The sequence below is a fragment of the Elephas maximus genome, chromosome 6 (genome assembly GCF_024166365.1).
Source record: "Elephas maximus indicus isolate mEleMax1 chromosome 6, mEleMax1 primary haplotype, whole genome shotgun sequence".
Taxonomy (NCBI): Eukaryota; Metazoa; Chordata; class Mammalia; order Proboscidea; family Elephantidae; genus Elephas; species Elephas maximus.
This window is the reverse complement of record NC_064824.1, coordinates 14708371-14724831: the sequence shown is the minus strand read 5'-3', so window position 1 is coordinate 14724831 and position 16461 is coordinate 14708371. Positions and strand designations below refer to the sequence as shown.

Below are 16461 nucleotides of genomic sequence, written 5' to 3'. Positions count from 1 at the left end.
CTTCACGGCTGTGAGCCAGCAGCCTGCCATCTGGTCTGTGGATCTTGGGTTCATCATCCCCTGCAACTATGTAATTCAGCAAAAGCCTCCAGCCTGACACTGACCCATGGACTTGGGACTTGTAAGCCTTGACAACTGCATACTTCTCTAGACAGCCCAGCCTAACAGCTTGCAAGAGTTCTTTATTGATAACTGTAATAGTGGCTATTAAGAGTTTTTGAAGCTTTTATTGTCTACACTTTCTGTTTTCTTCAAGTTATTTTGTTTTGATTGTTTTTACCTCTGTTTTTAGAGTCCTTTAGATTTTTGGTAATCCTTGGCCATATTTTCTTGTTCAAGAGTCAGTCACTGGAAAGCTGATTGAAAGCTTACTCTATAGCTTAGTGGGCTTGTTGACTGTTGGGCCTCACTGTAGAATGATTGTCAAGAGATTGCCAAATGCCAGTGTCTACAGATCTCTTGTGGGCTGGACAGTTTCTCCAGAGAGGAATCTTCCAGTCTCCTGGCCCCTAGTGTGGATTGCTGAGAGGGAGATGGGGGCTGAGGGGTCTTAGTGCTCAGGAAGTACTTCCCCTTGGTCCTTCACTTTCAGTCTCACCTTTGCCCTCAGTTCTGCCTGATGTTCCAGCGGTCAGAGCCTTTGTATTCAGAACTAGGAAGTAAGCCTCCAGTTTTCTGCCAGGTGGGAGGCAGGCTGCTGTTCGCTGCTGGAATTGGGGTCTGACAGTTCCTCAGACCAGTCCTTCTGTCTGCAATCCCGCCTTGCCAACCACCTTCCAGGGCAGCTGGTGAATAACTCCATAAGCCTTCTGTGTTCTGCCTAGAAAATCAGCTTGTTTTGTGTTGGCTTTCCCTCCTGCCAGCCCAGGCTTCTGCTTTCTGTCTGTAGCTCAGTCACCTGGCCAGCTTGCACCTGCTTTTCAGCTCCAGAAATGTTAACTTCTCTTGTCTGCTGTGACTTTTCCTCTTCTCTTTGTCCTTCTGGGTTTGTGTCTGTTCAACACTTTTGTGTCGTATTAGTATTGATTCGAGAGGTCAGGGAGACAGTACTCTTTCTAGATTCTTTTTTAATTTTTATCGTGCTTTAAGTGAAGGTTTACGAATCAAGTCGGACTCTCATACAAAAATTTATGAACTCCTTGCTATATACTTCTAATTGCTCTCCCCGTAATGAGACAGCACACTGCTCTCTACTCTCTCTTTTTGTGTCCATTCGGCCAGTTTCCAACCCTGTCTACCCTCTCATCTCCACTTCAGACAGGAGATGCCAACATAGTCTCATGTGTCTACTTGATCCACAAAGCTCATTCTTCACCATTGTCATTGTCTATCCCATAGTCCAGTCCAATCCCTGTCTGAAGAGTTGACTTTGGGAATTGTTCTTGTCTTGGGCTAACAGGAGGTCTGGGGACCATGACCTCCGGGGCCATTCTAGTCTCAGTCAGACCATTAAGTCTGGTCTTTTTTTACGAGAATTTGGGGTCTGCATCCCACTGCTCTCCTGCTTCCTCAGGGGTTCTCTGTTGTGTTCCCTGTCAAGACAGTTCTTCTGGTCTCAGGCTAATGTAGTCTCTGCTTTATGTGGCCCTTTGTGCCTCTTGGGCTCATAATTACCCTGTGTCTTTGGTATTCTTCATTCTTCTTTGCTCCAGGTGGGTTGAGACCAATTGATGCATCTTAGATGCCGCTCACTAGCATTTAAGGCCCCAGACGTCACTCTCCAGAGTAAGATGCAGAATGTTTTCTTAATAGATTTTATTATGCCAGTTGACTTAGATATCCCATGAAACCATGGTCCCCAAGCCTCTGCCCCTGCTACACTGGCCTTCAAATCGTTCAGTTTATTCAGGAAACTGCTTTTGGTTTATTCCAGTTGTGCTAACCTCTCCTGTATTGTGTGTTGTCTTTTCCTTCACCTAAAATAGTTCAAATAGTTCTTATCTATTGTCTAATTAGTGAAAACTACTACTTCCCCCCCTCATAACCATCAAAGAATATTTTCTACTCTGTTTAAACTAATTCTCCAGTTCTTATAATAGTGGTCTTATACAATATTTGTCCTTTTGCAGCTGACTAATTTCAGCATAATGCCTTCCAGATTCCTCCATGCTATGAAATGTTTCACGGATTCATCATTGTTCTTTATCAATACATAATATTGCATTGTGTGAATATACCATAATTTATCCATCCATCCATTGATGGGCAGCTTTTTTGCTATTGTAAACGGTGCTGCAGTGAACATGGGTGTGCATATATCTGTTTGTGTAAAGGCTCTTATTTTTCTAGGATATATTCCAAGGAGTGGGATTGCAGGATCGTATGGTAGTTCTATTTCTAGTTTTTTAAGGACGCGCCAAATCGATTTCCAAAGTGATTATACCATTTGACATTCCAACCAGTGTATATGTGTTCCAGTCTCTCCACAACCTCTCCAACATTATTTTGTGTTTTTTGGATTAACGCCAGCCTTGTTGAAGTGAGATGGAATCTCATTGTAGTTTTGATTTGCCTTTCTCTAATGGCTAATAATCGTGAGCATTTCCTCATGTATTTGTTAGCTACCTGAATGCCTTCTTTAGTGAAGTGCCTGTTCATATCGTTTGCCCATTTTTTAATTGGGTTATTTATCTTTTTGTAGTATAATGTAGATTTGAGATCAGATGCTGATGGGAAATGTCATAGCTAAAAACTTTTTCCCAGTCTATACGTAGTCTTTTTACTCTTTCGGTGAAGTCTTTGGATGAGCATAGGTGCTTGATTTTTAGGAGCTCCCAGTTATCTAGTTTTTCTTCTACGTTCTTTATAATGTTTTGTGTACTGTTTATGCCGTGTTTTAGGGCTCCTAACATTGTCTCTATTTTTTCTTCCATGATCTTTATCGTTTTAGATTTTATATTTAGACCTTTGATCCATTTTGAGCTCATTTTTGTGCATGGAGTGAGGTATGGGTCTTGTTTCATTTTTTTGCAGATGGATATCCAGTTATGCCAGCACCATTTGTTAAAAAGACTGTCTTTTCCCCATTGAACTGTTTTGGGGCTTTTGTCAAATATCAACTGCTCATATGTGGATGGATTTATGTCTGGATTCTCAATTCTGTTCCATTGGTCTATGTATCTGTGGTTGTACCAGTACCAGCCTGTTTTGACTACTGCGGCAGTATAGTAGGTTCTAAAATCAAGTAGAGTGAGGCCTCCCACTTTGTTCTTCTTTTTCAGTAATGCTTTACTTATCCGGGGCCTCTTTCCCTTCCTCTGAAGTTGGTGATTTGTTTCTCCACCTCATTAAAAAATGTCATTGGAATCTGGATCAGAATTGCATTGTATCTATAGTTCGCTTTTGCTAGAACAGACATTTTTACAATGTTAAGTCTTCCTATCCATGAGCAAGGTATGTTTTTCCACTTACGTAGGTCTCTCTTGGTTTCTTGCACTGGTGTCTTGTAGTTTTCTATGTATAGGTCTTTTATATCTCTGGTAAGATTTATTCCGAAGTATTTTTATCTTCTTGGGGGCTATTGTAAATGGTATTGATTTGGTGATTTCCTCTTCGATGTTCTTTTTGTTCGTGTAGAGGAATCCAACAGATTTTTGTATGTTTATCTTGTATCCTGATATTCTGCTGAACTCTTCTATTAGTTTCAGTAGTTTTCTGGAAGGATTCTTTAGGGCTTTCTGTGTATAAGATCATGTCATCTGCAAATAGAGATACTTTGACTTCTTCCTTACCAATCTGGATGTTCTTTATTTCTTTATGTAGCCTAATTGCTCTGGCTAGGACCTCCAGCACAGTGTTGAATAAGAGTGGTGATAAAGGGCATCCTTGTCTGGTTGCTAATCTCAAGGGGAATGCTTTCAGACTCTCCATTTAGGATGATGTTGCCTATTGGCTTTGTATAAATGCCCTTTATTATGTTGAAGAATTTTCCTTCTATTCCTATTTTGCTGAGAGTTTTTATCATGAATGGGTGTTAAACTTTGTCAAATGCCTTTTCTGCATCAATTGATAAGATCATGTGGTTCTTGTCTTTTGTTTTATTTATATGATGGATTACATTAATTGTTTTTCTAAAGTTGAACCATCCCTGCATACCTGGTATGAACCCCACTTGGTCATGGTGAATTATTTTTTTGATATGTTGTTGAATTCTATTGGCTAGAATTTTGTTGAGGATTTTTGCATCTAAGTTCATGAGGGATATAGGTCTGTTAATTTTCTTTTTTTTGTAGAGTCTTTACCTGGTTTTGGTATCAGGGATATGCTGGCTTCATAGAATGAGTCTGGGAGTATTCCGTCCTTTTCTGTGTTCTGAAATACCTTTAGTAGTAGTGGTGTTAACTGTTCTCTGAATGTTTGGTAGAACTCTGCAGTGAAGCATTCTGGGCCAGGGCTTTTTTTTTGTTAGATGTTTATTGATTACCTTTTCTATCTCTTTTGTTATGGGTCTGTTTAGTTGTTCTACCTCTGTTTGTGTTAGTTTAGGTAGGTAGTATGTTTCTAGGAATTCATCCATTTCTTCTAGGTTTTCAAATTTGTTGGAGTATAGTTTTTGATAGTAATCTGATAAGATTCTTTTAATTTCAGTTGGGTCTGTTGTAATATCGCCCATCTCATTTCTTATTTGGGTTATTTACTTCCTCTCCTGTTTTTCTTTTTTTTTTCCTAGATTCTTAATGGAACCTTTCCTAAATGAACTTTTTTTTTTAATCTCTGGACTTCAAATGTTTGAAGTGTCTTACTGTTTTCTTGCTTTAAGATGCTCCTGTGGAGTAGATTCAGCAGTGGGCATTGGTCTGTTTTATGGCAGGTGAAGCTCTGGTTACTGAAGCGTTTTCCAGGAGAGACGGTCAGGGTTTTCTGGTAGTGTGGTGTAGTGGAAATAGTGTCAACTTGGGAGTCAGATTGATTTGAGTCTCTTATTTGCTGTGTGACCTAGGAGAAGATGTTTCCGTCTCTGAACCTCATTGTACTTTGTGTAAAATGGAGCTAAGGCCACCTACCTCAGGATACTTGTGCCTGGCATCTCATAGGTGTTGAGCAAATACTAGATTCTCTTTCTGGAGGATACTTACCTCCTGTGTTTCATCTTCTGCATGGGGAAAACCTTCCGCTACTGAGGCCGCATTGTCTGAGCACTTCTTCCTGATGGTGGGTACTGAGAGACAGGCTCTTCTGAAGAGTGGAGCTTAGTCATCCAGTGCTGCTGTAACAGAAACATCACAAGTAGGTGGCTTTAACAGATTGATTTTTTCACAGTTTAGGAAGTTAGAAGTCTGAATTCAGGGCACCAGCACCAGAGGAAGGCTTTCTCTCTGTTAGCTCTGGGGGAAGGTCCTTGTCATCGATCTTCACTTGGTCTAGGAGCTTCTCAGCGTAGGAACCCTGAGTCCCAAGGATGTATGCTCCTGGCTCTGCTTTCTTGGTGGTATGAGGTCCCTTACTCTCTGCTCACTTCCCTTTTATCTGTTGTAAGATAAAGGGTGATGCAGACCAAACCCCAGGGAAACTCCGTTTACATTGGATCAGGGATGTGACGTGAGTAAGGGTGTTACATCCCACCCCAATCCTCTTTAACATAACCCAATCTTGCCTTATTAAGCACAGGTAGAGATTAGGGTTTATGACACATAGGAAAACTACATCAGCCACGAAATGGAGGACAACCACACAACACTGGGAATTGTGACCTAACCAAGGTGACACATTTTTGGGAGACATCATTCAATCTATAACACAGTCCCATTGGGCTCATGGGTTACAGAGGATTCTCTTTTTATAGACTCTAAGCTTAGAGATGTTGAAGCAGGGTAGAGCACAGTCCAAAATGTTGTTGTTATTAGGTGCCGTTGAGTCAGTTCCGACTCATACCGACCCTATGCACAACAGAACGAAACACTGCCTGTTCCTGCGCCATCCTTACAATTGTTGTTATGCTTGAGCTCATTGTTGCAGCCACTGTGTTGATCCACCTCGTTGAGGGTCTTCCTCTTTTCCACTGACAATGTACTCTGCCAAGCGTGATGTCCTCGCCCAGGGACTGATCCCTCCTGACAACATGTCCAAAGTATGTAAGACGCAGGCTCACCATCCTTGCCTCTAAGGAGCATTCTGGCTGCACTTCTTCCAAGAAAGATTTGTTCCTTCTTTTGGCAGTCCGTGGTATATTCAGTATTCTTCGCCAACACCACAATTCAAAGGCGTCAGCTCTTCTTCTGTCTTCCTTATTCATTGTCCAGCTTTCACATGCATATGATGTGATTGAAAATACCATGGCTTGGGTCAAGCACACATTAGTCTTCAGGGTGACATCTTTGCTCTTCAACACTTTGAAGAGGTCCTTTGCAGCAGATTTGCCCAATGCAATGCATCTTTTGATTTCTTGACTGCTGCTTCCATGGCTGTTGATTGTGGATCCAAGTAAAATGAAATCCTTGACAATGTCAATCTTTTCTCCGTTTATCATGATGTTGCTCATTGGTCCAGTTGTGAGGATTTTTGTTTTCTTAATGTTGAGGTGTAATCCACACTGAAGGCTGTGTGTGGTCTTTGATCTACATCGGTAAGCGCTTCAAGTCCTCCTCACTTTCAGCAGGCAAGGTTGTGTCATCTGTATAACGCAGGTTGTTAATGAGTCTTCCTCCAATCCTGATGCCCCGTTCTTCTTCATAGAGTCCAGCTTCTCAGATTATTTGTTCAGCATACAGATTGAATAGGTATGGTGAAAGAATACAACCCTGACGCACACCTTTCCTGATTTTAAACCAATCAGTATCCTCTTGTTCTGTCCGAACAACAAAAATGGAGGTTGACCTGAACCTAGAATTAATGGGGGGTGCTGAACATGGCGGGGGGGGGGGGGGGACTCGAGAAGCAGTGGGGGATAGCATCTGTAGTAGCCACTCCTTTTTATAGCTCTCCTGATGTTCTTGCATAATGGAGGGCTTCCCACTAGAGAGTAACCTTTTGAACTCCTTTTTCCTTCTAAGATGCCCTCAGGATTATTGAGTGATTCTGTGATCTTTCTAACACAACTTTATTCTTCTCTTAGACCCTATATTTATGGTCCTACGTCCCAGGGAGAAAGGATGCAGATTCTCCAGAATTTCAAACACAACCCCAAAATCAACACCATCTTCATATCCAAGGTTTGTGTGGTGAGCGGGTGGGTGGTGAGGCCCCTCGAACATGTGTCAGTTGACACCGAGCATCCTGGGGGTGCACTGTGTGATTTCTAGACAGCAAGTCTGTGTTTGTGTAAGGACCGTCATGTTTATGTTTTCATTCCCAATGTCCAGTGTCTGGAGGCAGGTGGCAGAGTATTAGGTTGTAAGAGAAGCAGATTTGAAATGTTAAGTGTACTGTGGATAATCTACAGCGTTTCTTTGCTTGATCAAGATTTCCCTATCTCTTGTTGGGATACAGGAATTTCGAATTGTATTTCCTTTTTAAATGGAAAAAAAAAATGTTCACTTCCTGCTTTGACGAAAGCAGTTATTCAGACTCAGTTCTTTGTGGAGTTGGGGATGTTGTGTGTTGTGGACAGTCTTTGTCCTGCCCCCTGGTGGGCATTGATGGCAGGTGGTGAACATAATAAGCACAGCTCGGGCTCACGTGTACCCAGCCTTATGGTGAGTTTATTTTACAGTTGGAAGCTGTGGCCCGAAAAGTTAGAACATTCAGAGGAGCACAGACCCAAAGCCCCAAAGAAAAGAGATTTACCATAGGAAATGATTGTAGCTGGGTAAGAAAGTAGCAGACTTTCAAGTCTGTGGCTAGTAACTGCAGTGGTTGGAGTCCCCAAGCTGAGGAGGCCACCCCAAATCTGAGTCCAGCCCATTGTGGAACAGTGACGCTGCCAGTTCATGTCCCCCACGTGTTGCCGTCTTAGTGGGTGAGGTGGATAGTTTTGTGCACACCTGTTCTGTAGCTAAAAAAAAAAGTCATTCAGAGTGAGTCTGTGTTGATAGGGACCTCTTATCTTTGGGCCTCTAGCACCCAGCACCATGCGTGTTGCTCAGGTAGATGGTGGTAACTGTAGTCAGTGAGATGGCCTTTACATACACAGGGCACATACGGTCCCTTAGGAGAATTCATGCAAGGCCCTAGAAATGTGGTGCATTTCTGAGACTCACTGCTTCACCGAACCTGCCCGTGTCAGGGTGACCCTGGTATACTGAGAAGAGGATGGTGATTCTTTTTTCTAAATTATCTACGAAGCTTATTTAAATTCTAGGCCAGTTGGTTTTGTTTTTCTTCTTTTTGTCTCATAAATAACCTTTCCAAACTCACAGCTGCTTCATTTCTTCAGGTAGGTGACACATCGTTTGATCTGCCAGAAGCAAATGTGCTCATTCAAATTTCTTCTCATGGTGGTTCCCGGCGGCAGGAGGCCCAGAGGTTGGGGCGGGTGCTCCGAGCCAAAAAAGGTACAGATGGTCTTTCCTGTTCTCCCTTTTCACCATCTGATAGGAAGAGGTAGGGTGTGGTGTGCTCAGGACATCAAGCTGGTGCTTGATGGAGGGAGTCACACGGCAAGGACCGAGGCCTGTTAACATTTCTCATCCTTTGAGGGTGAATCTGTGGGTGTTTTCCATGCCGCTGTCTGGAATTGACATGGGTGTCCTCTCAGCAGATTAGTGTTGGTGGATAGTGAGGTAACGGAGGAGCAGGGGAGTGCTGTGTAGTGAATAGTGTGGGGTAATGTGTGCTATAGACGTGGAAGGGAGAAAGCAGAGCTGGGCCACCAGAGAAAGTGTAGGAGTTGGGTGCTATTCCCTGGACCTTGAGTCAGGAATAAGGGAGGGGCTTGGTGGGAGCACCTTTGGCAGCCTCAGAGTGGACAGGTGACTCGTAACCAGTAAAGATTGCTGCCCGGGGTGGCAGCTTACAGCAGGGATGGCACAGACACGGTGAATGAGGAGGTAAGAGGTGGTTACTGAGGAGGCTGGGAGTCTCCAGGTGCTTATTACCTGTTGCAGTCCAGTTGATCTGACTCATAGCGACCCTGTAGGACGGAGAACTTCCACATAGGGTTTCCGAGGCTATAATCTTTACCGGAGTAGACTGCCACATCTGTGTAGTGGCTGGTGGCTTCGAACCGCAGACCTTTCAGTTAGCAGTTGAGAGTTTAACCACTGTGCCTCCAGGGCCCCTTCTAGGCACTTATTACCTGTAGTCAAAGGGGCCCAGATAGCAGTCATGGACATGGCAGGGGGTGCCGTTGCTCTCCTTCTGGGGCCAGGGCTTGTCTCCTAAGATGAAGAAGACACAGGACCTGTCCTTAAGGGATTCATTTATCTTAGGAGGCAGCTGGACTGCTAGGATGTTTAAAAATGGCAAGATTAGCGGGCATGCGTATGAATGGTATTGTATTCAAATATGTTTAAGAGGCAGCTAATTGTTTGCTTTTAGAATGAAATAGTAGAAATAGCATGGACTTTGGAACCATAGAGTTACTAGCTGTGTGACCTTGGGCAAGTTACTTAGCTCCTCTGAGCCTTGGTTTCGCATCTAAATGGGAGAGACAGTGCTACCTCGCAGGATTGATGAGACGATTGAGACTCAGGCAACATAAGGTAGATTGCTGTATAAACCGTAGTTCCTATAAACTGCCCGTCAGTGATGGCTTCTTGGCATATGAGATTGTAATCTGTAGCATATGTTCAGGTAGGTCATTGTTTATTCCTTACTGTTGACTGTAATAAATTTCTAAAAATTGAAGTTACTTCCCTATTTAAAAAAAAAAAACCAAACCCACTGCCCCCGTAGAGTTTACAAGGAGCGCCTGGCGGATTCGAACTGCCAGCCTCTTGGTTAGCAGCCATAGCACTTAACCACTTCACCACCAGGGTTTCCTACTCCCCTATAGTTAAGAGCAATTAAAATACTAAGATTTCCTGTGTAAAATAAAGAAGTAAATTCAATTTGAAAACCCGTTTGAATTTGATTCGAATTTTGTTTTCTTAAAAATAGTATTTGACTTAAAATATTTGGCTCTATCTTATCTCAGAGCTCTTAGAAGACTAAGAAACAATTGAATACAGTGCACAGATGCTTACTTTACTGGCATTTGAACTGTGAAGCAAAAGCGTTCAATTTTTTCTGTAGAATCTACAGTCTGTGTTTAAAATGGGGCAGTATTCTCATTCCTCCACAAAGAAACACTTATTAACCGTCACGCCGCACTTCCTCTTGACTCCCACCCCCAGCCCTGTTGTTGTTGTTGTGTGCCATAGAGTCGATTCTAACTCCTAGGGACTCTTATGACAGAGTAGAACTGGCCCATAGTGTTCCCTAGGCTGTAATCTTTACAGGAGCAGATTGCCAGGTCTTTTTTCCCCGTGGAACCACTGGTGGGTTCAAGCGTCCAACCTTTTGGCGACCAGCCAACTGCTTAACCATTGCGCTTAACCACGACACCTTTCCCCAGCCCTAGGCAACCACTAATCCATTTTGTCTCTGTAAAGGAGCCTTTTCTGCACATTTTGTGTAAATAGAATCCATACAATATGTGGTCTTCTGTGACTGCCTTCTTTGACTTAGCATGTTTTCAAAGGATTATTCATGTTGTATCATGTATCATAAGTACTTCAGCCCTTTTTAATGATGAACAATACACCATTGTATGTATGGTTATACCACATTTTGTTTATTCATCCATTGATGGATATTTGGATTGTTATGAATAATGTTGTGAGTGTTCATTTATAAATTTTAGTGTGGACATATGTTCCCACCTCTCTTGGGTGCTTACCTCAGAGTGAAAATTGTGAATCATATGGTAACTGTTACGTTTAACATTTTGATGAACTACCAGACTGTTTTCCAAAGCAGCTACACCATTTTACATTTCTACTAGTAATAACATGAGGCTTCAGTTCTCTTCGTCTTTGCTAACATTTGTTATTACTTATCCTTTTGATTCTAAAACCAAAAACCAAACTCATTGCCGTCGAGTTGATTTCGACTCATAGCAACCCTACAGCAGTTCTGTAGGACAGAATAGAACTACCCCATAGGGTTTCCAAGGAGCAGCTGATAGATTCAAACTGCCGACCTTTTGGTTAGCAGCCAAGCTCTTAACCGGTGCGCCACCAGAGCCCCATAGCCATTCTAATGGGTATGAAATGGTACCTCACTGTGGTTTTGATTTGGCTTTCCCTGATAACTAATGATCTTGAGCACCTTTTTGTGAGTTTATGGGTCATTTGCATATTTTTGTAGAAATATCTATTCAAATCCTTTGTTTTATAGTTAGGTCATTTGTCTTTTCATTACTGAATTGTAATCATTGTTGATAAATTCTAGATTATGTCTCTTATCAGGTAAATGATTGGCAAATATTTTCTCTCATTCTGTGGTTGTCTTTCCACTTTATTGATGATGTGTTTTGAAGCACGGTTTTTAATTTTGATGAAGTCCAGTTTATCTGTTTTTTCTTTTGTTGCTTGTGCTTTTGGTGTCAAATATAAGAAACCATTGCCAAATTCAGGGTCGCGAAGATTTACTCTTATGTTTTCTTCTAAGAGTTTTATAGTTTTATCTGATTCACTTTTGAGTTAATTTTTGTTTATGGTGTGAGGTAGGGGCCTGACTTCATTCTTTTGCATTGGATATCCAGTCCCATTGGATGGGGGCTGGGACCATTGAATTGTCATGCCACCCCCACCTGACTCCAAAGCTCTCCCACTGCACTGCTTGCTTTTGAGCCCTGGACCCTTAGCTCCTGCCATTCTAATGGCTAATGCTGTTCTTTATTCTGCCCCTTCCACCCAAGGTATGGTTGCAGAGGAGTACAATGCTTTTTTTTACTCACTGGTATCCCAGGACACGCAGGAAATGGCTTACTCAACCAAGCGGCAGAGGTTCTTGGTAGATCAAGGTTATAGTTTTAAGGTACGTACCCATTTGGTCTCTGGTGAGACTAGAACCAAAGCTTTTGGTAATCCTGGCCTGCAGGAGAAGTGGGGGCCACCATCAGCCAGAGAAAAACCTCTGGCAGGCACCAGACATTAGGACGGGGGGCCTTGCTCCAGTCTCCCTTTGTCTCTGTATCTATTGCTGGGGCCTTGCCGGAAACTACCGTGCAGGGTCCCTCTCCCCTATTTTCCACAGCGCATGGCCAGAGTGCAGGGCCGAGGGAGGCATTTGTCTTCTGTAGAGAGTGCTAGTTGTTGTGGGGGGACTTGTGGCTGGCCTGGAACTCAGCCATCACTGTGTGCATGTGAGCCGCCTGGGGTTGCATTCTCAGGGGTGCCCCTCCAGGAGGCTGGAGAGCTCCTCCTTCAGTCAGCTGGTGAGTCCAGGCCCTCGTGTGCCTCACAGACAACAGCGTCATCCATGCCGAGAGATTTAGGCTGTTCATAAATAACTACAAACCAGGTGTGTGAAGAAGGCGGGGCATTTCAAAGTTGTGGCTGACCTTTATTGGCTCCTATTGACACAAATAGTGGGTTTATGGCCATATTTAGTGTTCTGAAGGGTTTTTATTTGTGTGAGGTGGGGGAGGTGCTAGAAAGCAGGGGAAGGACGTTCCCTTGTAGTCCACAAAGAAGACACACACACAGACTCGTGTTCCAGGCTTTGGATTTGGCAAAGACCATAGGCTGCCTGTCAGGTAATTTTGACTTGTGCCTCTTCTCCAATCGGGAAGCACTCCCGTTACTGTCCTTTGGCAGGAGGACAGGGTTGGCTGCTGTCTGGCCTCTCATTTTAATAGAGGCAGAGGCACTGTTCAGACCTCTGGTGGTGGGCTAGAGGACAGACAATTAGGTTTTGGGCCCAGTTTTTCTAATTTGCATTGTGACCTTTTATCTGTCTATAAAATGTATCACAGTATCCACATCTCCAAACTCCTGAGAAGAGTCATAAGGGTAGGAAGTGACAAGTTCTCTGAAAAGCAAGCTCAGCCCAAAGGCCACTGGCAGGTCGCTGTCTGTATTGGCTGGAGCCGGCTTTGCCTTCTCGCCTCCTGCGTTGCTTACTGAGAGTCTGGGGTTAGCGCTTCCGGAACTGGGGCCTAGGCTTCTGGGAGAGGTGGCCAGCCCAGGGCAGATGTATACTTTGGATCTCTGACCACCTGAAGGATTTCATCAGACCATTACTTCTAAGAATTTTCTTTTAATTAAAATTACAAGAAGAATTAAGGGTGAAAAAGAGTTCCCTTTTCGTAATTAATCAGGCCTTATGTGGGGGACAGGCAAACCTTGTGGTAAGTTGTTCCTGTAGAAATGAGAACCAGATCTCCACCATATGTTAGCTTGGCCAGTTAGAAAACATCTTGTGAACCATACCTGACATCCTGAGGTTTTTGAGGGTTCACTCTTGTGGGGTGCCAAGCCAGCACATGGCAGGACCCTTCTGAAAGGGCAGCAGGTTTGTGCCTTTCAGTCTTTTTGTTCCTTCCTTTACTTGGCGAATGTTTTAAAATTCACCGAGATTCCTGTTCGTCACCCGTAAGAGATCATTTAGTTGCTATCTGTTGAAAGCGGATTTCCCTAATGTTGCCTGTCTCGCAGTCATTGGTCAAGCTCCCTACTAAAGGGGGCCCCTGGAGCCTTGGGAATGGTAAAGATGAACCATCCATACTAGCCAACCTGGGTGGTTCCCTGAGGGAGGGACATGCCCAGAGCTGTGAACCCAAGAGGGCACAGAAGGGCTCCAGAGAGGAAACAAAAGGGAACCTGCCTGATGTGTCTGTTCTGCAGGTGATCACAAAGCTGGCTGGCATGGAGGAGGAAGAGTTGGCATTTTCAACGAAAGAAGAGCAGCAGCAGCTTTTACAGAAAGTTCTGGCAGCCACTGACCTGGATGCTGAGGAAGAGGTGGTGGCGGGAGAATTTGGCTCCAAATCCAGCCAGGTGAGTAGTGGGTGAGGCTCCCGATGCCAGTGACCTGAGGGCAGAGTCCACACACGCACACGCGCACACACACCCCCACCCACCCACTTACACACACACACCCCCACCCACCCATACCCACTCACACCCCCACCCCACACACAGTCTCATATGCATGTGATTTATTTAAAAAAAACTTAGAAGACAGGAACAAGTAGAGAGAAGGACAGTAGAAACAGCTGTGGTTAGCTTTTTGGTGCCTATCCTTCCTCCCACACGTACAGGGGGGCTTAGCTGAGCTCAGGTGGCGACACGGCAGGCCACTGCTGGGTTTCCAGAAAGACAGTCCAGAAAAGCATCTGTCAGTGTCTTGATATTGGATGGCAAAGGAATGGCCCCAGGAGCTCACCAGTGGTTGCTGGAGGGTGCATGATGGGCCTGGGGCTCAGAAGACAGGTGTCACCCCAGGCTGCCTTTCTGAACCTTGGGCAGGTCAGTCTTTTCTGGGCCTGGCTTTCTCCTTGTCAGTAGAGCTGAGCCTTCCAGTCTGGAAGATAGGCCTTGACAGTCAACTCATGGTAGCCTCCAAAGTTATGCTGGGAAATTTAGAGTTCTTTGGAGATACTCATCCTTGCATTTATTCTGGAAATACTTAGAGAATGCCTTCTAAGCACTAAGCACATGTAATATGGTATTATTAATACAAGCATCATTATGGAGAATTTGGTAAGAAGAGTGAGAGTCAGGCCCTTCTAAGGGAGAAGTGCAATTTAGTCAGGTCAGGGCTTCCAACTGGTTTGCGCGGGTCTAACCCCTGCTGAGAATTTACCTCTCTAACAAGTTCCCTGCTGAGAATTTGCATTTCTAACAAGTTTCCAGGGATTTATGCACATAAGAATCAACTGGGGATCTTTTAAAATGTAGTCTCTGATTCAGTATATTAGGGATGGAAATGCAAATTCTCAACAGGGAACTTGTTAGAAATGTGAATTCTCAGCAGGCATTAGAACCTGGAATGACTGGTTTGAAGCCCTGAGTCAGATGCCTTTGAGATTAAGTTGGTATTAGAGCAGGTGAGCAATGGCTGAGACAGGGCAAGAAAGCAGCAGCTGTCACTTGGGGAGGCGCTGCCCTTCCTCGAGCCTGAGGCCTTCCTTCCCACAGATATGGGGTCTGGAAGCTGGATCTCCTCCCTGCCTCTAAGTCCTCAGGTGATGTCTGTTCAGTCCCACCTCACAGGGGTCACCTTTGGTCAGGCCACTGAAGGCATCACTAGTGCTGTCTGTACACGCGTGGCCTGTGTGCTGGTGACAGGGCTGTGCCCCACCCTGGGTCAAACCCTTGACTCGAGGGATCTCTCTCCACAGCCACCTGGGAAGGCAGACAGGGTTAGCCCCAAATTATAGATGAGTTCATTGAGGCACAGAAATTAAGTCACCCAACGAGACGTGGAGTCGGGATTCAAGCCCAGCACTGTTTGGCTTTCCACTTGATTCAAAGCCTCATGATTAAGTCTCAGGAAACCTGGGGTGACTTCTTCCCTCACTGTTAATAAATTCTGTTCAGAAATTGTCATTAAAAGAGGCAGTGTCACATTATGGCTAAGAACAGGGACTCTGAAGCCTGACTGCCTTGGTTCAGGTCTCATCTATCTCCTTAGGAGCTGTGTGAACTTAGACAAGTTACTTAATCACTTTGTGCCTCAGTTTTCTCTCCTATAAAATGAGGATTATAATGGTTGTGAGGAGTAGATGATTTAATACATGTAAACAGATGTAAATTGCTTAGAACAATGTTGAAGACATAGTAAGTCATCAGTAAAACCTGTATAAAATAACAAACATTATTATTTAGGAGGCTATTTAAAAAGGAGCGTCTTTTTCCGCTTGAGAACTGAGAGCAGGCTGGGTTCTCTCCTCCTCACACAGGTATCCCGGCGCTTTGGCACAATGAGCTCCATGTCCGGGGCGGACGACACCGTGTACATGGAGTACCACTCCTCACGGAACAAGGCTTCATCGAAGCACGTGCACCCGCTTTTCAAGCGCTTCAGGAAGTGATGGCCACATGCTGCTGGATGCTTGGTGTCAGCGTGGGATGGGATCTCGAAAAGTTTCTACATCCATGGACTCCCCTAGTGCTGGCCAAACGGGCCTAAATTCAGTGTCTGCGGACCATGTTGAAAGGCATCAAGGGCTTGATTCTGTCTTCATGGGTCATCCAGGGTTTAAATAAAAGTGGAAGACTGTATTTTTTTATCTTTTCAGACCACTTTTTGAACTTGTTGGGGGATGGGTCATTCCTGTACGTAAAAAATTATAATATTTAAAATGTATTTATCTTACTGTTCTCTGAATAAAAAGAAATGGAATGCTTCTTCCTCTTCATTAAAGATGTGCTTTTAGGTCTTGTCACAGGCATGGGTTAGGTCTAGATGACAAACCTCGATCAAGGCTCCATGTGGCAGCAGGCACAGAGGAGTAAGATGGAGCTCAGCCCTAGGAGCTGCTGGGGAGACACACATGCCCCTGGGCGTTGAAGAATTGACAGGTGAAAGGTCCTGGGGAATTCAGGAGGGTCTTCAGGAAATCTCAGCGTTCACTGTTTAGCTTGGGTAGTG

General features: G+C 44.2%; 1 protein-coding gene across 1 annotated transcript in view; it reads left to right on the top strand.

Moving 5' to 3' along the window:
- The window catches only part of ERCC3 (ERCC excision repair 3, TFIIH core complex helicase subunit), a 54313-nt gene extending 38104 nt beyond the window's left edge, over positions 1-16209 (top strand). The window contains exons 11-15 of the mRNA XM_049889097.1: positions 7052-7148; positions 8312-8429; positions 11780-11898; positions 13710-13862; positions 15770-16209. Coding sequence (XP_049745054.1) covers positions 7052-7148; positions 8312-8429; positions 11780-11898; positions 13710-13862; positions 15770-15901 — 619 coding nt within the window. The 3' untranslated portion in view covers positions 15902-16209. The remainder of the gene's footprint in view (positions 1-7051; positions 7149-8311; positions 8430-11779; positions 11899-13709; positions 13863-15769) is intronic.
- Positions 16210-16461: the final 252 nt, after the last annotated feature.